The sequence below is a fragment of the Globicephala melas genome, chromosome 14 (assembly GCF_963455315.2).
Source record: "Globicephala melas chromosome 14, mGloMel1.2, whole genome shotgun sequence".
NCBI lineage: Eukaryota > Metazoa > Chordata > Mammalia > Artiodactyla > Delphinidae > Globicephala > Globicephala melas.
The window spans coordinates 86,819,469-86,841,892 of NC_083327.1; the positions used below are offsets into that span (position 1 = coordinate 86,819,469).

The 22,424-nt window shown below is 43.1% G+C and overlaps 1 protein-coding gene across 14 annotated transcripts in view; it reads left to right on the forward strand.

Moving 5' to 3' along the window:
• The window catches only part of AFDN (afadin, adherens junction formation factor), a 139,438-nt gene that overhangs the window by 32,511 nt on the left and 84,503 nt on the right, over positions 1 to 22,424 (forward strand). For 6 of the 14 annotated variants that reach the window (XM_070043504.1, XM_070043506.1, XM_030852937.3 and 3 more), the window contains exons 2-5: positions 7,668 to 7,863; positions 11,039 to 11,154; positions 12,870 to 13,033; positions 15,493 to 15,653. In XM_070043504.1, the coding sequence (XP_069899605.1) occupies positions 7,668 to 7,863; positions 11,039 to 11,154; positions 12,870 to 13,033; positions 15,493 to 15,653 (637 nt within the window). The remainder of the gene's footprint in view (positions 1 to 7,667; positions 7,864 to 11,038; positions 11,155 to 12,869; positions 13,034 to 15,492; positions 15,654 to 22,424) is intronic. The other 8 variants (XM_070043509.1, XM_070043505.1, XM_030852938.3 and 5 more) reach the window with 3 other exon arrangements.

Consider the following 22,424-nt stretch of genomic DNA (forward strand, 5'->3'; position numbering starts at 1 on the left):
CTGTGCAGGTATCTGGAGGCAATTTTGGTTGCCACAGCTGGGTGGGTGCTGCTGGCATCCGGTAGATAGAGGCCAGGGATGTTCTAGGCAGCCCGCAGAGCACAGCACAGCTCCCACAGCAAGGAATCAATCCAGCCCAAAACGTCAGAAGCCCTTTTCTCCATCTAAACCCATTTACCGTGACCGGTAGTAAGAAAGAACTGCCTTTTTCCTAGGAGCCCAGGGCGTGCACAGGACCGCGCCTGGAGCTGAAGTCTCCTAGCCCAGAGCGCATGGTGCCTGGGAAATCTACTCTGCCCTGCTTCACGTCATCAGTGAATGGAAAAGAATGATCATTCATAAACCACGGTTTGAATACAGGTCTCAATGATACCAACAGGCAAAGTTAAGCAGTTGGCAAAGCGATGTGAGATGAATCTTGCTTTTGTATAAGGCGGTACTTTCTAGCTGTCGAGCTGCACAAAGAAAGCATCCGTTGCTTGGCTGGATGGTGCGTTTGTTATCACTGGAGATGTTCCACGGCGTTCTTAACTTGAGGTCTATGAATACATCCCATGGGATCTTTCAACGTGGGTGAGAAAATAAGTACATCTTAATTTTCAGTAAATTTTATTAGCCTCTAACTGAAATTTAGCATTTTCTTCATTTATGAGTTTAATCTCATATCTACTTCAAAATTGGAGTTCTAAAATTTTAAATGCATAAAATAAAATCTAGGCCTTATTTAATGTTAATAAAGAATACTCATGTTACTATGTCACAGGTTTTAAAAATATTTTAATAATTGTATTTTAATGTAATTGTTCACTTTGCAATCCTTTGTATTTTATTTTATGCATTTAACTTTTTTTTTTTCGGTACGTGGGCCCCTCACTGTCGTGGCCTCTCCCATTGCGGAGCACAGGCTCCGGACGCACAGGCTCAGCGGCCATGGCTCACGGGCCCAGCCGCTCCGCGGCATGTGGGATCTTCCCGGACCGGGGCACGAACCCGTGTCCCCTGCATCGGCAGGCAGACTCTCAACCACTGCGCCACCAGGGAAGCCCCATTTAACATTTTTATTCTGAGAAGAGTTGCATAGGCTTCGCCAGACTGCCGAAGGATCCATGGCAAAGTTGGGTAGACCCCCGCCTAGAGAGGTGGCTTTGAAAAGGGCTGTTTCGTTTACCTCTGTGCTGCACTTTACATTTGTACAAGTGCAGTATTTAAAGGTTACAGTAGAAATAAAGATGGTCTTTAATCACATTTGTGATTATTGCTCTTCGGTCATGTGGGTTTAATGTGTTCTTCAAGTCGTCATATCTTTCGCTTCCCCAGTGTATGTTGTGTGGTAGGTATTCAGATACAGATTAAAAATTCTAAGAGGACTGTGGGGAAGACGTTGACCTTTTGATCCCGTTATAATGCTGACTGAGGGCGGGTAGAGTTCCGGGTCCGACGGAGTCTCACAGGGAAGCACAGACGGAACTTGCCTGGGAGCCGGCAGACTTCATGGCTCGTCGTTCTGTGTTGTGAGCGGGCAGGTGTTACGTAGATAATGTTGGCAGTGATTACTGTGGCCTTTAAAGAAAAAAAACGTTGGCCGATTGGTTTTCATGGCAGCCTGTGTTTTCTGGCAGAGAATTGTCTTATTTATAATGTTGACATGGTTGGATACTGGATGGATTTTTGCTAGAGTTCATTAAAGGGGCGATCTGCGTGTGTTCTCTCTGTGGGACGTGTGTGTTTTCGATCGGTTTTTTAGTCCAGAGAACTTTTATCCTGAAAGATGACTTTTTCCCATTTTCAGTGAACTTGGTCTTCCTCAGCTTTGGTAAACTAGCCTCAAGATGTTAGGAGAACAGTAGTTGGCTCACATCCAACAGGTGTGCATTGTGATGTGTTAGAGATTCTGCCTTTATTTTCAGACAGAAAGATGTATTGGAGTCATTTTATTATAAAGACCAGTTAGACGTGTGCAGGTATAAACTGTTGCTGGGTGAGGATTGCTGGGTCAGAGCAGCTGCTCTCAGATGACGACTCAGGCTCGCTGCAGACACGGTGTGTTCCGTTCCAGATGCCACAGTAAAGCGAGGCACATGGATTTGTGTTGGTTTCCGGTTGCATATAAAAGTTATGTTTACATGATCCTGTAGTCTGTTAAGTGCACGGTAGCATTATGTCTGAAAAAACAATGTACATACCTTCATTAAAAAAGAGTTTATTGCTAAAAATTGCTAACCATTCATCATCTGACAACGCAGGGTTGCCTCAGATCTTCAATTTGTAAAAACCGCAGTATCTGTGAAGTGCAGTACAGTGAGGTGTGCCTGTAGGCCAGTTTATGTCACACAGAGTGATGGAGCCCTGCGGAGGCCGGGTGATGAAACAGAAATGATTGCCATGGGCAGAAGTGGGTGAAGGTACTTTCCAGATAGTTCTTTCAAGCTTTCAGGAGTATTTGTCTTGCAAAAGTTTTAGGTAATGAAATGCATATAATTTTAAAAAGTATTCTTGAAGTACTGGTTTAAAAAATAGTTCATACAAGTTTAAAAGATAGTGTTTATACAAGTAAGATTGCAGAAACCCATATTCAAGTATTTCTTCCATTCTCTACCTAACCTGTTGACATTGAAATGTTACTTCTGTTTTTAACGACGTGAGTCAGACAGCGGTTGTGCTGTTGATGGTTTATGTAGTGACGTGTGTGTGTTGAAGGCACGGCTGTATCTTTTCTTAACATTTTGCCCGTGTTGGAGGCACCAGCCTGGGAATAAAGTGTGTGTGTGTGTGTGTGTAAAGTGGTGGTACTGTCAGTGGCTGTGCCCTCCGGGGGGGTTGGGAAGCTGATTACCTGTTTGCAGGTAGCATTGTTGTGCTACAGGCTAAGACGTGGATTTCAAATAACTGCTGAAAGTGAGGAGAAGAAACGTGAGTGGAGCCTGGTTGCCCTGTTTAAGCTTTAGAGCAAGTCGTTCTGATTAGCTTGAGCCAGAGGAGATTTGGGGTTGCTCTGGTGAGTTTCTGTTCTTTTGGATAAGAAGGCCGATTGGTTATCAGTTTCATTCACTAATGAGATATTGATAAAATATTGAAAAGCAAGTCTCCATCTTTAACTCGTGGTTCTTTGCTTTGGCTCTTTAGTGTGTAATTTCATAAGAAGCCTTCTCTCTCTCTCTTTTTTGTCTGTTGCATTCTTTCTGATAAACGTGAAAATGCTTTTGTTTCAGAGTGGTTAACACAGCCCCAGGCAGTGTTGCATTTCTGTTGTAGAATTCGTCAGTGATCGTGTTTCTCACTTTATGTAAAGGTGAGTATATACCTTTAGGAAAAAAAGAAAGGTGTTTTCCTGTCAGGAAAAGTAACCATCAAGGAAAGGAACCAAGTGATGGTTATATTGTCTTTTCCTTCCCTCTGCACTGAGCTGTTGTGGTGGATATGCAGTACGCAGGTGACGAGAGGGGCTTGGTTCCTGTCCCGCCAGCTCCAGACAGAAGTTTCTCCCTGAAAACTCGCTGCCAGCAGGCAGCACTTCACCCAGATAAGGGAGGCCCTGCAGCAGTGCTTTTATTTTAAAGATTTTTTTTTTAAGGTCAAGTCTTTTATTGATTTATTTATTCTTAGCCGCGTTGCGTCTTCGTTGCTGCATGAGGGCTTTCTGTAGTTGCGGCGAGCGGGGGCTACTCTTTGTTGCAGTGCGTGGGCTTCTCATGGCGGTGGCTTCTCCTGTTGTGGAGCACGGGCTGTAGGTGCGTGGGTTTCAGTAGTTGTGGCATGTAGGCTCAGTAGTTGTGGGTCACGGGCTCTAGGTGTGCGGGCTTCAGTAGTTGTGGCTCGCGGGCTCAGTAGTTGTGGCTCGCAGGCTCAGTAGTTGTGGCTCGCAGGCTCAGTAGTTGTGGCTCACGGGCTTAGTTGCTCCGCGGCATGTGGGATCTTCCTAGACCAGGGATTGAACCCGTGTCCCCTGCATTGGCAGGCGGATTCTTAACCACTGCGCCACCAGGGACGTCCCAGTGCTTTTATTTTAAATGCTGTTTTATCTTGGGTGATAGGTGTAACCAGCACTAAGGAGGGGAGGAGTCTTTTTTAAGGAAATGTTTGCCTTTATAAAATTACGGCCGTGTTGGCTGCAGCAGCATCAGAATTCCAGCTGGCTACTGATTGCAAGTGTAAAGTTTTGTTTTTCAGAGTTCTGATCAGGTGAGAACAGACAACCATAGCTGGAGGCATCAGACATTGTTGCTGGAAGTTTTGACTCAAATGGGTTTGATTTTTATGTGTGAAGCATTGGAGACCGAGGGAGGACCTGGACTGTGAATGAAAGCTCCTCATCTCAGAAGAGCTGCCGTCCATGGAGAGGCCGAGAGGAAGTCACCTTAGGAAGGGGCCCAGGCACTGCTGGCGCCTCCACTTTATAGTTGAGGGCATCCGAGCTCACGTGGGTGATGAAGACTCTCTCAGGGGTGCCTGCTCTCCTGTGCCCTGCTGTGCCTCCCCCGGGTGTCCCCCTGCGCCGGGCTGGGCTCCGTGGGGAGTGGGGGCCATGAGGACACCTGCAGCTGAGCACGTGCTGTCCAGGTCTCCAGCCCCTCTGAACCTTCGCTCTCAGTTACTCAGCTGTCCTCTGGTGCCTGCAGCCCGCCACTTGGTGGCTGTGTGATTGTAGCTCATGTGCTTAGCCTCTCTGGACCTCGTTTTTCTTTTTTCCCCTGTGCAGTGGGGCTGATGGTAGTACCTAACCCTTAGTTTGGGGAATTAAATGCTGAACCGTCAGTATCTGGCACATGGTAGACCCTCATATATATTAGTTAGTTATTACTGTGTGTTAGTTTGGGCACTACATGCCCAGTTTTTAGGTTCAGGAGCTTGATTTTAGCAGCCTTCTCAGGTTTGATAAAATTCTGTGGACTTATTCACACCAGCCAAAATTAGCTGAATGATCGAACAGAACGCTAATGTGTTCATTCATTAAGGGACCACCCCAGTAACGACTCTACTCACATGTTCTGTGTGATGTCAAGGTCACCAGGCAAACTAATTAATAGTTATTTATTAATACTTATTTAGTGCAAATGAAATCAAATCAAAGGTAGTTTTTATTGGCTACTTTATTTAGGCTCGACAGACCTGGAGAATTTTTTCTTTAAAAACATCAATAGAAATATTATTACTTCTCTGTAGACAGCTGTTGCTTGCTGGAGACCTGTGTCTGTAACCTTGGGTGTACTCTATTTAAAAAAAAATCTTTTCTCTCAACATTTTATGTAAGATCAGTAGCTGAACCACATTAATAATGGAGGGTTAATATTTGTAGTTTTCTTTGTACCTATAAAGGGTAGTAATCTGTACGTGAGGGACTTTGATGAGGGGGACCAAGGATACGGGGGGCTGTCTCCAGGCTTGCCTCCATCTAGTTCTAGATGCTTTCCTTTGTTCTTGCCCAGTTGGGGTGGGCAGCCCCTCTCAGCCACAGATGCTGCCTCTGTTCCTTCAGTATCTGGTAGTTGGGAATTACTTGTTGGCTGTTCTCAGAGAAGCTGGTGCTTTCGTGTCTTTCGGGACCTGTAGGTGTATCTAGCTGTTTTATTCTCATCACAAATGATGTATTTAGAATGACCCAGTTATCAAAACGATTGAGTGCTACGGAGGGTAATCTAGAGAGGTGTAAGGGTGGGCTTCAGAGGAGACTGCTGGGTGCAGCGTAAAGATGATTTCAGGGCGGCGGTGGTGAAAGCGGAATTCTGGGATAAAAATGTGACTCCCATAATAAAAACTTCAGTGTGTGACCAGATTTCCAGACTAGGTGTTGCTTTCTGAAGTGCTGTCTCAGGGGCCTGTGGAGGAGGTTGGTCGGCAGGAAGAGTGAGACCTGGAATGGGGGTCCCTGAGTGACTTCCCGGGGCTGGGGCCAGGGGAGCCATGTGGAGAGCGTTGAGCACCGTGCCTGGCTGGGGCAGATGCGTGCTGAGGAGGCCTTGGCTGTTCCTGGCGTTGACCCGAACCTGCGTACAGATTCTGAGTTGAGGGCATCTCTCCCGTGCATCCTTACTTACGGCCTTTAGGGTTGCCAGACTAACATGGAGATGGAGATATTTATTTTTAAAGGATATCAGCCTAATTTTTTTTGCTGCTTGACCCAGGCCAGACAAAGAAGACTCCTAATTCATTAAGCTTTCTCAGCTCTCACCCCGTAACCGTGGTCCTGCTTCATCCCAGAGTCTGTGGTTCAGTGGTGTTCTTCTGACACACATGCTCACTTACCTGTGTTTCTCCCCGGGGCAGGGGGAACAGGGAGGGCGGGTGGCCCAGTGGGCAGGGTCTGGGCGAGCACAGTAAAAACTTCGTTGCTAGAAATGTGCCTTATAGTCTCGTTTTTCCGGTTTAACTTTCGAATGGTTACACCATTAACCCCATTCTATCAATAATATTCCATTTGCCTGCCTTTTCTTCAGATAAATACTTCCCAGTTCATAATTTTCAGTGAAGGTTAGGCTACTGGACTGGGACGTGGGCAGAAGCTTGACTGTGATGGTCTCTGAGCTGCAGGAGAAACTTGACGTCTGAGAGCGAAAGCCACTGCGAGGAAGAAAGCGAGGACTGATTTATCCGACTGGGTTTTGACAAGGTTTTGGATGGATTCTGGATGCATTTGGAGGTGGAGAGACTCCATGTGTCAGACGTGGCGGGCAGAGAAAGGCGGCCGTTGAAGAGCAGCCCGGCCGAGGCTTTTTGCTGCAGGAGGCTGAGCACAGAACCTCGGGGTCGGGTCACAAGTGCTCCTCAGGAGTTGGCGGGGAGCTGTGCTTTGTTCTGTGTTCATGGGAGTAATGGGGTGCACGGGAACCCTGGACCTCACTCTCTTACATCCCCAGATAAAGTGTAACCTGCCAAACAAACACGGATTCTCTTTGATGCGATGGTTCCCAGTCTGTGGGATGTGAACTGCTGAGTCTTATTTTCACAGTGATAGCAAAGGGCCTGAATAACCATCTCGTAATTGATTGAAAAGAAAAAAAAAAAAGGAAGCCATGGGAAGGAGCCTTCCACAGTCACATGGGCTTCAGCCTGCTTGAAGTAGTCTTTGGTTGACATTCTGTCGAATTTTTCTCTAGAAGTAAGGTTTTAAGAAAAATCTAAATTGTGTCTGTTGATTTGGGGCAAGTCGTTCATAGTGAAAATTACTTACAATTACATTCCGCTAACGCTGAGTTTCCATTTCTTCACATTCATGGTAGGATTGGGGTTAACATCTCCCCTCTGCTTTTAGAACAGTCTCTTCATTTAGGCTTTGTAATCTCGGGATGGGCTGGCACCTCGGGCAGATAGGCGTATGGACTTCAAAGTTCAGTGGATCTGGGTTTAATTCTGGATTTGCTGCATAACCAACTGCTTGAGCAAGATACTCAAACTCTGTGAGTTTTAAAGACCAAATCTTGAGAATTGGGTTTGGTCATAGTATCTGCTTCACTGGGTTGTTACAAAGACGTGATAAAACGATGCCTGTCCAGGTGTGCCTGGCATTTGCTGACGGCTCTGACGTCAGGTGCTCTACAGCCGTTACCTTATACTTGAGACACGTAAGAAGGAGACAGATTGTAAATAACTTGTCCCAAGTCACATAATTAAATTTGAAGACATCATTTTAGGATGTTGTTTTTCCAAAAATGTATCATTTGTTTTCCTTTTAGGATTTGGAGTTCCATGGAGTGATGAGATTTTATTTTCAAGATAAAGCTGCTGGGAACTTTGCAACAAAATGTATCCGGGTCTCTAGTACCGCCACCACTCAGGACGTGCTGGAAACGCTCGCTGAGAAATTCCGCCCTGACATGCGGATGTTGTCATCACCCAAGTACTCCCTGTACGAAGTGCATGTCAGCGGAGGTCAGTGGACACAGACGGGGCTTGGGGGCCCTGCTTTACTGCTGACCCCCTCTTTCTTATTCTGGAGGGGCCGGGGAAGCAGTTAACGGGTTGGCAAAACTCGAGTATGTCTGCGAAATGTCCTTGTAAGTTCCTAGTAGGTGCGTTTATTTGTTGGGAGTTAGAATGAATAGATTAGTTTTACGTGTGCTCACTTCTCCAAAGATAAGTAGCATAGCGTTTCATAATTGAAATTCTCCAGCAGGTCTGTCACATACATTCATGGTACAGTAGGCTGCTTAATTTTGGAGAAGTATTTCATGTAACTCTTCTGCATAGGTTATAATATTACAATTAACGATAACCCAGTGTTTTATGAGTACAGTATTTTATGAGTAAAACCCAGTGTTTTATCATGCTTGCTGTAATACTTTTGTAATGTGAAACAGTAACGTTCTTTTTTTTTTTTTTTTAATAACGTTCTTTGGGAACAATTAGGACATCTTGAGGAAACTCTCTTATGTAGTTAGTAGTTTCTCCTTGTTTTAAGATTTGAAATTTCTGAAAGTATCCTATATATCACATGGCAATTGAAGTTGAACTGATTAGAAATGTAGAAATTTATAAAATTTTTTATGAATGCTTTTGAAGTACTGAGTCACCTGTTTAAAAAAAATAACAAATTCCAGTTAATGCAGTAAACAAAGGATTGTATATAGTACAAGCCCAATTTGAATACCTGTTTAAGTTTCAGCCACAAAACCTGTTGGAACATAATTTATTTTTCTTATCTTCAGAAGTGCAGCTTTCTTTGTACATTTGAAATTGGGCTGAAATTTTTGTAGTGTGTGGAATTCAGGTGTCACCAAATGCTACCAGTATTATATTAGGTAGGCTGTACTTGTTTATCACTCGTTTAAGGTTACTAGGGTATCACCTACATAAATAATACCCAAACTGAATTTGACAATAGCGGATGGTCTCAATTTTGGACGTTTTTTTGAGGTTGAATTCTCCTTTTACCTTAGAATCTTTTTAAATAGGTTACAAAGAGGAAGAAAGTATTTCTCACTTTCAGCCCTCTTCTCGCTGCACCATTGGGTCATTTGAATGCTGCCAAGTGAGGTCTTTGAAATGCTATCTAAGATTGGGATTTGAGATCTAAAAATGGAATGGGTTTGATTTTTTTTAAAGAACATTTTTTCTTTAAACTTTCTTTGCTAGATTTGTTTTTAATTAAAAAGTAAAATATGTTACTTGTAAGGGATGAAAACACAAGGAAGGTGTGTAAAGAAGGAAGTGTTCACCATCTTCCCCCGCCCCTGCAGTGACCACTAGGCTGGCCTGGCCGTGTCCTCCTGCACCTTCATACCCCGCCAGCGTCTCAGAGAGGAGCAGACCCTGGCGTGCAGGTTCTCAATCTCTTTCGGGTCACGGAGCCCTTAGTGTGTCAGTAATTGTTTTAGTGGCATCTCTAGGCCAAAGGAAATACCTAACAGTTCATTTTACTGCATAGATTCAGACGCGTTCATCAGGATTTATGCTTTAACAGCTTGGTGGATGTGTGAAAAAACAGTACAGATCAGATGAAAGGAAAACTGAAAATTTCATCTCGTTCTTAACCACAGTTGCTCCCTGACGGGGCACGTGTGCCTCCTGGGCCCTGCCCAGCTCCTGGGTGGGGGCGGTGCCCTCCTTTCCTGTTCACATTGGTTTGCGGGCAGTGCTTGTTTCTACAGCGCCGTGGAAAGCCCGACGTGACCCTGGTGGGACAGTGCGCAACTTGGTGGGAACCAGCAGCTCCTGCAGCATCCGGCAGGTGCAGCTCGTTTCGCTGGAAATGTAACGTGCTCCTCAGTGAGCCGCTGGACACCGCAGCTGCTGTGTGAACCAGAGCGCTGGCCCAGCACCATGGAAACGCCACTCTCAGCCCTTCTCTGCGTTAGGGTTCCTTGTGTGAAATCAACTGGAAAAGTAAAAAGGATTCTGCTCTTCTAACATAAGGCAGAAGATACCTTAAGTTACAAAGTTGTAGCAGGGCCCTAATTATATTTGCATGCAGTAGTTAGGCACGTATGCTTTACAACAGCTCACCTTGTTTTTGTTTTATGATTTAGACTTAATTGTTCTTAAGATTGGTTCTCTAAAAAACGTGCCATGAGGGATTTTGATCTAGTGAAGATTCTGCAACACGAACAACTTGGTAATTTTGGTTTTGCAGCAGGAATTTGGAACTTCTTGATCCAATATGGGACTTACTACTCTTTTCTCATATTTTCAGTTGATAAAATAATGACTTAGAATTTTTTTCCTGTATTCTGATCATTAACACTGCTGTTTACCTATAATATTCACTGAAAGCCTCTATAAACTATCTTCTCAGTTTGCCCCGTTGACTTGCTTCCTGTACCAATGTCATTCACCCCCTCTGGTCTCACTGCTTCCTGTCTTTGCTGCCCGTGTTGTGCTGCATCCTGTGTGCGTTTACCTGGGTAATCCTTGCCAGCTCTCGGCTTCTAGTAGGTGGTCAGGCTGTGTAGGGCCCTCAGTGGGCTGCCATGAGGCTTGTTAGGTTTCTAGTAAGGGAGGAAGTAGTCACTTAACATAGCACTTCATCGACAGAGAAAAGGCTGGTGCTTCATGGTGGGAGGGGCTGTGCGGGTCGAGGAGTGTGCGTTTTGGAGACGAGAATCAGAGGTACAGGGGGAGGAGGGAGAGTGAAGACTGATGGCGGTGGTGCCGTTTCTTGACAGCATCTTAACATTAACATGAGAAGAAAAATCCCATGAATCAGTGGAACTTCTGTGTGATATTAACATTATTTCTGTATTTTCCAGTTGTATGTGAGGGAATTTGATTTATAGAAACAAACGTACGGCAAAGCCCTGCTTATAATTTTTTCTAGTCCATGTGTATTTCTCTTATTTTCTGGGTTAGATTCTAAATGTTGCCAGGAAGCTGTGCCTGGTCCGTGTCTGGCATTGGACACGTGCTAGTACACATATAGTAGCACCAAAATACTGAATTAGTCATTGAAACTCTAACTTCACAGTGTGAATTACACTTCAGCCTATCAGTAAATAATCAAGGGAATTAGGTATTTTTGTCTATAAAATGTATCGTGTATCAGAATGTCGCATTGGCTAGTGCCGTTAGCTAACCACGGCTTCTTTCTTTTTCTTTTCATGTTGTGAAGAAGAAAGAAGATTGGATATAGACGAGAAACCCCTTGTTGTGCAGTTGAATTGGAATAAGGATGATCGAGAGGGCAGATTTGTCCTTAAGAATGAGAACGATGCCATTCCTGCTAAGGTGAGGCCTTGGGTCTCGGCCCGTGCTGTGCCTGGCCTGCGTCTGACCGCGTGTCGTGTCGGAGGGGTTCATTCTCTGTTTCGCTTCTCTTCCTGAACTACCCTTTTACCCCTGTCCTGGAACATAATTTAAAAGTAGCCCAGCTTCTCCCTGCTCCATCCTCTGTTTCACTGAATAATCCAAAATATTACTCCTTCCTTTTCAAAGAAGAGTTATGTAAGCTTTTGTTCCTAAGAGACTTAATGTTCAAATCAGCTTCAGGTTTTTTTCACTAAATTATAAAGTCAAAATAGGTTTTAATAGGACTCAGAAGGGAAAATAAAACTTTAATAACCTATTTATATGTGAACTTCTAGATACAACTTAATGAGGCATATTTAAGACCTTTTTCATGTTATATGTGTAAGGTTAGAAATCAGTAAACTTCCTTGAGTGTCTTTGGATGATGAAATAGAGTGAGTCTAAAACTTTCTCAGGTAGTAGGATGTCTGGAATTCCTGTGCTACTGTTCTTTTTATGTGGAATACTATGAAATATTGATACAATTTTAAAACAATTATAATTCTGTTTTAAGTCAAGTGGCCTCTTACACTAGAATTCAGTATTGACAAGTGATAGCAAATGCAGAGGTTAAGAATATTTTGAGGAAAATCTTGTATTTAATTTTGTGCCCCAGCAGGCTGGGGGGAAAGTACCATTATTTACTTAGGGCAGCAGTTTCCACATTGTCTGTGTCATGTCCTCTGTGTTCCTGTTCCTGCGCTCCAGGGACTTTTATTGCCGTTGTGGCGAACACATGTGATACAAGAGCGGATACGTGTGTGTGTGTGTGTGTGTGTGTGTGTGTGTGTGTGTGTGTGTGTGTGTCTCCATGTTTTATTTTGTTCCTGCACCATGATTTCAGCTGATGTACCTTTTCACGGAGCCACAGATCCTGTTTGCTGTGTAGTAGAACTCTTCTGGGGTCGGGATGACAGGAGGGTGCTGGGGTAGCTTGCAAGGAAACGGAGATGCTCGCTCACAAAGCAGAAGGCAGTTTTCTTTCCCAATAAGATAATCTTTTATTTTTCTTGATTCTTTACCAGCCAACCTATTAAGTCACATAAAAATAATCTGTCTCTGTGTCATCTGCTGGCAGGCCAAGTTATAAATTAAGAATAAGGAAACGAGTAAGATCTGGAAAAGAAATTAGAAGTTTTTGCACAAACACAGTACTTATAACTTTGCTTCATGAAAGCCAGTTTATTAGGGCTACTCTTAACATTTCTTCTGAAGTTAAAACATATTTAAAGTAGACGATGATTCAAACACTTAGTTATTTCCGTATTTTCATTAGTTTCCTTTTATTTAAGTTACTTCATGTAAATTATTTGGATTTTTATTTATTAAAAATAATAAATAAGCTGGTGTGATTCCAACCCCAGTTTTCTAACTGGGTTTGGATTTTCTTGTGTGTTTGCTTCCTTGGTTATAGTTTTGAATTAAGATACAATTTACACACGGTGAAATGAGATCTTGAATGTGTACGTTTTGATCCGTACACTCACGTAACTGTCGGCCCATCAAGACAAAGAACGTTTCTCACCCCAGACCTTCCCCTGCCCCAGTGGCTCTGTTTCTGGCCGCAGTGTATGAGGTGAAGTTAGCTAAGCCATAGATAGCTTTATGTCATTCTGTGTCATAGCCAGTGTAGTGATAATGTTAACTTTTATCAGAAGGCTCAAAGTAACGGACCTGAAAAGCAGGAAAAAGAAGGTGTTATCCAGAACTTCAAGAGAACTCTCTCAAAGAAAGAAAAGAAGGAAAAAAAGAAGCGAGAAAAAGAGGCAATGAGGCAGGCGTCTGATCGAGACGATAGACCTTTCCATGGGGATGACACGTAAGTTCATTTTGGAAATATTCCTGGTTCTTTGTGTTCTAAGCCCGGTGTTTTTCGTGCAGCAGACCTCATTAAATTACCAAGTAAAGGCCGAAGAGGGTGCGCCTCAGGTAAGTGCGCTGGGGCTCGTGCTGGGTCCTCGGCGTCGAGGGAAGCCGGTGGGGCTCTGACTGAGCTGCACGTGTCGCTCACAGGGCTGGTCTCGCTGTGCGCGCTCTTCCTAAAGATGCGGACTGATGAACAGTATTGCCGTTCCTGGGTAGACTGGGTGCAGGGTGTTCTTCGTCTCTGCCTGGCCTTTCCTTTCCTTTCTGTTTTGGTCCTTAAGGCAGCAGTGGATTCTTAGACACCTCAGGTCCGCTTAACACCTGATCAGAGGTTGGCAAGACCAGTGAGAAAAGCTGGTGTTCGCTTTTCAGGTTCAAATGCACCATCAGGTTCACTCCAGCCCCCGCCAGCCCCCCTTCCTTATTCTCGCACAGCAGCCCCATCACAGGTGTCTTTGCCTGTCTGAAGGGATTTGAGCTTCTGACCTCGGAGCTGAGGGAATAAGGGAAACCGCTGTGTTTCGTTGTAACAGAAAGGACACGTGAGCAGAACGCTTGGAGTCTCCTGGCCACAGTGTCGCCTTGTCAGTTTTCAGTTCAGTTCATTCTCTTATCGTGGTTTCTCTTAGGCCTCTTCCTTGCCTTAGAGTTGACGGCATAGTGTTCTGTTTACAGCTTATTTTAGAAAGTCAGAGTAGATAGATTTGCCAGAAAGGGAAAAGGAGCTTCTTGTCACGTATGAACCCAAAGAGAGCCGTAGTTTGTTTATGCAACACAAATATATGCGCTTCATATATCTATGTAGAGAGTTTTTAAACAAGTATAATCAGTCTTTTGAAACCAGAACTTTTCACATGACATTTTTCCACTAAAATTATATGTATTTCACGTAAATACACAGTCAAAATATATATATGTTCACAAAAAACATACATATTAAATAATTTAAATGATTGTGCAGTATTCTATCGTATAGTTTTCCCATAATTCATGAAACCAGCCCTTTTCGTGTATTTGTGGAGAGTTTACAGGGTTTTTTTGATATTATAAACGATACTCTGGTGAATATCCTTGTTTTTACAATTTTGAGGACTCCTGAATATTTCCTAAGGAAATGCTCTGGAAGAATGGTTCAGAGACCCCTTGGGATGCTTGTGTTGCCAGACAGCCCCTGGAAAGGTCTGCACAGCCCACAGGCCCTCTCGTTTCCATACCCTTAGTACTGCTGAGTGTAACAGAGCAGAGTACGGTCTCTGCAGTATGCGAGACCTTCAATAACTCGAGCTTACTGTATCATTAACAAGGTAGATGTCTCTCTGCACGTTTATTAACCGTTGCTGTTCTGCTGCTGCTGCGGTGACCTCTTCAAGTCTTTTTTCCATTTTTTGGTTGATTCTAAGTGTTGTGTGTGTCTTGAGGATATTAACCATTTGTCAGTGAAGGGAGTTTACTTTAGAGTGGAACTTGAGCCCATGGTAGAGTGCATCCAAATGGATTTAGATATTAATCTGTTAGGCAGAGACGCCTATGGGATACACATGAACTCTTGACTATAGTATTACATAGTAAGGCTCTACTTAGTGTATTTATACAAGAGAAAGAACTTGTATACATAGATTGTTCATATATGAAAAATACCAAGGAAAAGGAGAGTTTAGAACTTAGGCTACAGTTTGTTCTATTTATTTAGTTTATAGGGGGATAAACTATTTGTGTTAAGGAAATGAGCTACTTAAAATGAGTTAAGTTTAACTTATTGATTCGAAGCTTGACTGACTTAATGAAATTATTTTGTGATTTTAAAAATGGCATCCTTAAAGTATATTTATCAAAGTTTAGTCAAGCATATCAATCTTACCTAAATATTTAGTTTTCAACTCATCATTCTATACAGTTGACTCGTTATAGGAACTTACGGAGCAATTTCCTTTTAAAACTTTCGCTTCAAGAGAGTGAATGGTGGTAAATCTCTTAGTTGTTAAAAAATCAGGCTGTTTGAGTTCTTCAAGATTACTGTAATTTGAAGACAGATTTTTACTAAAGTATGTTCAATCCTTTATTTCTAGTGTTTGGAATGTTGTATCCCTCATTTAGTCTATTTTAAGATAACCGTGGTAGAAAGAACTGAAATGTATAATTTATACATTCTAGCTTTATTAATGAATACTCAATAATTAAGTTCTGTAAACTCACTATAAAATTTTAATTATAAATTTCTGCTTGGTTCAGTATTTCAGCTGGTATTGAGAGGAAGTGTATTCTCTATCCCCAGTAATTAACACGTGGTGAATGGTACGCGGCAGAACTGTGTAGGCTAGTAACGTCTGCCATTTTGAGTTTTGTATGATTTCAGTATAATTGTTTCTGATATAAAATTTAAAAAATCTTGTTATTGCCTTTTTCTCCTTACAGCGAAAATTCTCGACTGGCTGCTGAGGTTTACAAAGACATGCCTGAAACTAGCTTTACCCGAACGATTTCTAATCCCGAGGTGGTTATGAAACGACGGAGACAACAAAAACTGGAAAAGAGAATGCAGGAATTTCGGAGCTCAGATGGGCGGCCTGATTCAGGTGCAGACTTTGAATTGTTTTTCTGTTACATTTGTTGTAAAGTCTATTAATTTCATAATCCTTTTTATATATGCATGAGGCCCTGAATAAGTGAAGTTAATGGGCGATGTGACCTGTCCATAGCAAGCGTGTGCCACGTGTGTCTGGTACAAAGTCAGTTTCGCCTTCAATACGTTTAGTTACGTGTTTATCCCCAGTATGGCTTTTTTTTTTTTAATTCTGGAAAATGTCAAGTATATACAAAAGAATAGAGATATAATGAACTTCCCATGTGTTTATTACCAAGCAAGCTTCCATAATTAACACGTTTCATCTCTGCTTCTACATATATTGCTTTCATTCCCAGACTGTGTTATTTTTGAATCAAATCCCAACTTTCTCATTATCTCATCCATAAATATTTTGATATATTTTCCTGAAAGGTAACAATTCTAAAAAAGCAAAAACAAAAATAAAGCAAACCATAGTACCACTATCACATAGAAAAGAATTGACAGTAATTCCTTAAAAATCATCAGGTACCTAGTCATTGTTCAGATTTTCCTGATTTGCCTCAGATAATTCCTTTAGTTGAGTCAGGATACAAATAAAACCTAAATGTTGCATTTGCAATTGGTTAATTTGTCTTCTATGCCTTTCATTCTAAAATCCCCTCTCCTCTCTTGTATCTTAACCTCTCAGTTTGCTTATTTGTTGGTTTGTTTTAAAACCCCAGGTTGAATGTCTTGTAGGTTTTGCTGACGGCATCTTGTTGTGCGGTTTACCGCTGTTTTCCTCTTGTTTTCCTTGATTAGATACAGGTACAGGGTTAGGGTTTTTGGTGGTAGGCGGTGGGACAGGAATATTCACCTTAGTGTCATCCCCAGGTGAGCAGTGGTTTGTAAAATTTTAGTAAAAGCTCATGGATGTAAAGCGTCTCAATGTTTGTCCATCTTCTGCGGTTATTGTCGTCTGATTCTTGAATGGTGGCTTCGAGCCAGCGGGGCTGTCTTCCAGCTGGCACCCGGGTCTGTGACATGGCCCAGTGATCTCGAGAGCTTCCCTGGAGGATAGGATGTCTGCTCACCTCGTGCTTTCCTGCCCCGGCCTAGGAGTCAGCTCTTCCTCGGAGGAATCCTGTTCCTTTTGCTGGGATAAGTGTCTGGTTACTAGGAGCACGCTCTGTTACTGGTTAGTCTTTACTTCTAAGCCTGTTTAGTGGACAGAGCTTAGGGAATATGTGGTTTTTTACTACTTGGACTTTAGAAAATCTGGGTGTCTTTTCTCTAAAGGTAAAATTCTTCCCTCCTAAGAACAATAGAATAATTATTAACAACATAATTATATTAATCAGGTATAATACCAAAATCAAAGTAGGGCTATTATTAATACCAATATGATACTGAAAACATTTTATTTAAGCGTCTTGTGACATCTGTGCTCTTTGAAATCGCACGCTCGGTCCCTGTGTGTGTGACTGTACACCCGCGTGGATTTATACTGAGGTTTGTTTTATTTTGCTTTTGACTTTGAAGGTTTGCTTCTTTAAAATTTAGTGTCGTTTAACAGTTTCTAAGTCAAATCTGCAAAACAAGGTGCGTTTAGAGAAGTCCAGCTTTTTTGTCCCTGTGGACCCCTGAATCAAAGGCAACATCCTGTACACGTCCCACCGTGATGTTTCCTGGAGGCCACCCTGTGTTTCTGAGGGAAATAAAGGTTAAAACGAGAAGTTAAAACACATGACTACTCTGTGAGCTATAAATTGGTTTTGTGTATTTTTAGCTATTTGATATAAAACTTTTATTTGTAATTAACCTCTAATTATACTCAGCAAGTAAAGTGGTTTTACTTGTTAAAAAATAATAGCATAATCATTTGTTTCAAAAACAATCCTTGTATTAGAAGGCTGTATCGTCGATCCAGCCTTTCCTAAGAATGTCTGACCTGGTAAGTCATCGCCTCTGCGGCTCTGTTGTAGCGCTGCGCTCCTGCTAGCTCACACACGAGTTTTAAGGTCTGAGTGCTGGGACTGGCGGCTTTTCTCTGGAGCCGGGTTTATAGCAGTTCTGGTGGGGAAGGTTGCTTAATTGTGGGCCCATTCTCTCGGCTCCAAGGCTGAGTCAAAGGGTGTTAGTCCCTATCCAGACCCTCTTATTATCCGATATGTTTATGTGGCAGCAGGTGGGATCTGTCAGGGGAAGCTGTGCTCACACTCGCGTCACACTCGCGGGAGCAGCGTTACCCTCTATTTTATTAGTGGTCCCTCTTCCCTCACCTCCATTCACGAGGTAGTCTGTGGACCGTGGTTCTGAAATGCATGGTTGCTTGATTCTGCCCACTTGACAGGAATTGCTGTGACCCATTTCTTGTGAGCTTGCCCAGAGCTTTGTGTTAGGGGGGCGTGTCATACAGCACCAGCCAAGGTGGGAGCCGGCCCTGGGACCTGCTTGTCTCTGCAGCATCACGGGTTTGCTTTGACCCTTAGTGCCTGTATGAACTGAGTCTCAATTATATGTTTCATGGGAATTATAGTATCGGTGATTCAAAAAAACTAGGACACTGAGAGACTTACTAGTTCTGTAAATAATTTGATAGATGGCTTTTGAGACCTAAATGATTATCTGTTTGTATATATTCTGTCTTGTTCAATCAGGAATTGAAAAAGACAAGAAAAAGAAAGTAAGGAGAAAGGAGGGAGAAACTACAGAGGTGAGGAAGGAGAAATGTAGTAAAAGTTTTAGGAAGGACGAGAGGAATGCTCAGGGGTACCTGCCACGTGCTAACCACGCTTCCGACCACGGGAAGGAGTCTGGCATCGTTATGGAAGTAACTTCCTCAGTGACCCCTTGAGGAATATTCAAGTATAGGCTCAGGGGTATGTGAGTCAGACTAAGGAGAGCTGGCTTAGAGTGTGAGTTTTTGTAAGTAACTTAACAAAATCTTTTTATAAAAAGTATGTCTTTAATGTGGGTCAGGATGCAACATTATATATGTTGTTAAGATAAAGCAAGAAGCTTTTTTTTTTTTTTTTTTTTGCGGTACTCGGGCCTCTCACTGCCGTGGCCTCTCCCGTTGCGGAGCACAGGCTCCGGACGCGCAGGCTCAGCGGCCATGGCTCACGGGCCCAGCCGCTCCGTGGTATGTGGGATCCTCCCGGACCGGGGCACGAACCCGTGTCCCCTGCATCGGCAGGTGGACTCCCAACCACTGCGCCACCAGGGAAGCCCTAAGCAGGAAGCTTTTTGCAGGTAACTTCAGCCTGTGTCCCCAGAGATCCATATTTATTTTCCTGTGCCATTGGGGGTCCTTTGATGGAAGTATTTGGTATGATCTGTTAATAAACTGCTGAAAGTTTTAAGCTAGGGATTGAGAACGCTTTCAGTTAGCCCAGGCCTCCAATCTGGAGCGGTTACTCTGAGAGCAGAATCTAGGGTTGATTTGAGGGAATTGTGGTCAGAAGCAGGTGTCCCCCTTCAAAGGCTCGTGTGGCCCCGGAAGGACCGAGTCTCTGAGCTCAGTCGGGGACAGTGGTCATGAAGAGAGAAAAGCGGGAGCAATGTTAAGAGAGAATGATCGGGAAGCAGCGCCAGCCTGAGTTTTCTGAGGAGAGGAGGCCTTCCGGATGCCGCCCTGCCTTGAGCAGGATGGATGTGGGTCTGGGTGAAGGAGCATCCGGAGGGGAAGACGGGCTTCGTCTGTGTGTCTTGGGAGGGGCCGGCGTGGTGTGGGGGTGCCTTTAGGCTGCCAGCTCGGTGGCTGAGTGCTAGTCAGCGGTGCCAGGTGGAGAGAAAGATTCGGGAGCAAGCTGTTCTTGGGATGCAGCATCATGGGCATGGAAGAGATTTGGTGGAGGTAGGAAGTATACCGGTAATACACGGCCATTGTTGAGCAGTAGGCCAAGACAACAGGAACAAAACCCCAGAGAATTAGGAGAAGAAACAGCAAAACACCCATTGGAGTAGAGCTTGTCTGTTACAGGGATGGTTGGGTGGAAGGAACATTTTTCTGTACAAGCTCCTAGGAAACCCTAAAAAACTGGATACTGTTGGCAGAATAGCTGTTTGTGGTTAATATTAATGCAGTCAAATATAGTAAGTTCAAGTGTTCTGTTGGTTTTTAATAAACAACTTAGAAAACGATATCCTTATAACCTACTGAGGCTGTTAGCTTAGCGCTTAGGTTGGTGAAGAATGTTGTCACGGGTGGGTAAGGTTCCCTGAGAGTAACAGCCAAGTCTGTAATTTTCCTGTCTTGTTCGCCCGAGCGTTGGTTCCCCAAGTTCTGATGACCTACTTAAAGAGATCTGACTCACTTCACAGTGGATCAGAAGTCATAACTTGTAACAAGCCTTGGCCCCGGAGCTCATAAAGTATTTTTAACACTCAGACGTATTTACTTTCTTGATGTCTTCCAAGTATAATTGACCTCAGAATGCCCTTGGGAGTCAGCCCTTCTGCCTCAGTTTTCTTGTGGACAGCAGTCTTGGAGCTGTGGAGTGCTAGGACACGGACTCTGGAGCTGGGTTCCGGTAGGGACCCTTGTGTTCCGTGGGCCACGCTTTCTTCATCTTCTGAATAGGGGAATCATCCTCTCTTAATTTTAGAACTGAAATGTATATTTATTTATACAAACAGATTTTAGTCGATGGTAGAATTTTAAAATGTTAGCTTTTCTTCTATCTCCCCTTCCTTAGGAAATTGGGAGGTATGTATTTCTGTTGTGATGATACTATGGTATTATGCTTGTAAACTAAAAACCTCTTAAATTAGACTGTATCCAGTCAGTTACTTATTAATCTGTCCATGGATGTCGGTGGAGTGTAGGTCCTCTCTGCTGTTGTGTTACTGTCAGTTCCTCCCTTTATGTCTGCTAGTACTTTATGTAGTTAGGTGCTCATGTATAGGGTGCATATATATGAACTGAGTGTTCTTGTATTTATCCCTTTATCATTATATAATGCCCGTCTTTGTCTTTTGTTATAGACTTTGCTCCGAAGTCTGTTTTGTCTGATAGGAGTATTGCCACCCCCATTTTCTTGTCATTTCTGCTTGCATGAAATAAATATCTTTTTCTTTCCCCTCGCTTTCAGTCTGTATGGGTCATTAGCTGTGAAGTAAGTTTCTCGTAAGCGGCGCATAGGGGCTTCTGGTTTTTTATCCAATCATCCATCCTGTTTTTTGACTGCAGCATTTAGTCCATTGACATTGGAAGTAATTATTGATAGCTGTGTACTCACTGCCATTTTAGGACTTGTTTTCTGCTAGTTTTTGTACTTCTCTGTTCATGTTTTCTTTTTGTTTCTTCCCTTGTATTTTGATGATTTTTTTTAGTGGTACCTGTTTTTTTGTTTCTAGTTTTTGTGTGTTTATTGTAGGTTTTTGATTATTGGGTGCCATGGGTTTCATATATGTTGATCTGTATCTACTTGTGGTAAACTAGTAGTCATTTAAGTGCAGACACATTGTAAAAGATCTGCATTTTTTACTTCCCTCCCCTGCACTTTGTGTTTCTGATGTCATATTTTATGTCTTCATGTTGTTGTCTTGTTTGTTTTCTCCCCCTGATTTCGACCCTGCAATCAGGTTACAAGCTGTTTGGAGCCTAGGACGATGACCAGCTCATGCTGTGTCCTCAGCGTTGGGACGGGCGGTGTAGGGGGACCTTATAATCCCTGTGAGTTTGTAGATAGCCTGACCCCTGGCCTGTGTCAGCAGGTCCGCGTTCTAATACCAGCCTGGGCTTGCTGGTTCTTTTTTTTTTTTTTTTAACATCTTTATTGGAGTATGATTGCTTTACAATGGTGTGTTAGTTTCTGCTTCATAACAAAGTGAATCAGTTATCCATATACATATGCTCCCATATCTCTTCCCTCTTGTGTCTCCCTCCCTCCCACCCTCCCTATCCCACCCCTCCAGGCGGTCACAAAGCACCAAGCTGATCTCCCTGTGCTATGTGGCTGCTTCCCACTAGCTACCTTACGTTTGATAGTATATATATGTCCGTGCCACTCTCTCACTTCATCCCAGCTTACCCTTCCCCCTCCCCGTGTCATTGCTGATTATTCTTAAAAGACCAGTGTTATTTTATTGTAGTCAAGTTGTCATAATGCAGTGTGTGCCAGACTTGTTGAAAAAGAGGGTGTGAGAAACATTCAGTAGCCAGAGTAACTGCATTAGAATTCAGAAGAGGCAAAAAGGAGTCATAGAGATTTAGAATTTGCTTCAAGAGATCCACAGATGTTTAATCTAGCTCTTTAACGTAGAGGTGAGCAGAGGAAGTCGGGAAGCCTCCCCGAGGTCCCACATAGCATGGGGATGTGGCACCTTGCCTGAGTTGCCTACCTGCCCCCAGTAGTCTTTCAGCTAGACTTAAGATTTTAGGGCTTAAAAATCTTAGATCATAAGTAAAAAGCAAATTATGACACCAAAAATGTCAGTAATATAGCATATGTAGGATTGCATTAAAAAGAAATATACAGACAAAAAGAAAAGCTGAGGATCCACATTGCTCTGCCCTAGTTGACTTTTTTCCCTCCCGAATGAGTTCACAGCTAGAAATGACATTCTGGTTTGCAGCACCTGGAAATGTAGATAGAGCCCAGTGCTTTGGTGACAGGTTCCTTATGAAATGTCTTTGGACTCCAGCACCTGAAGTACCCTGATTTCTGGTTCACTTTTTTAAAAAACTGAGTTATTTAGTGGGATTAATATTGTTTGGGGTTTTTAAGTTTCAGATTGTTGGTCAGGAAGTAGCGGAAGTGGGGAAAGTAGGTGTCTAACGCTGTGTAGGTGA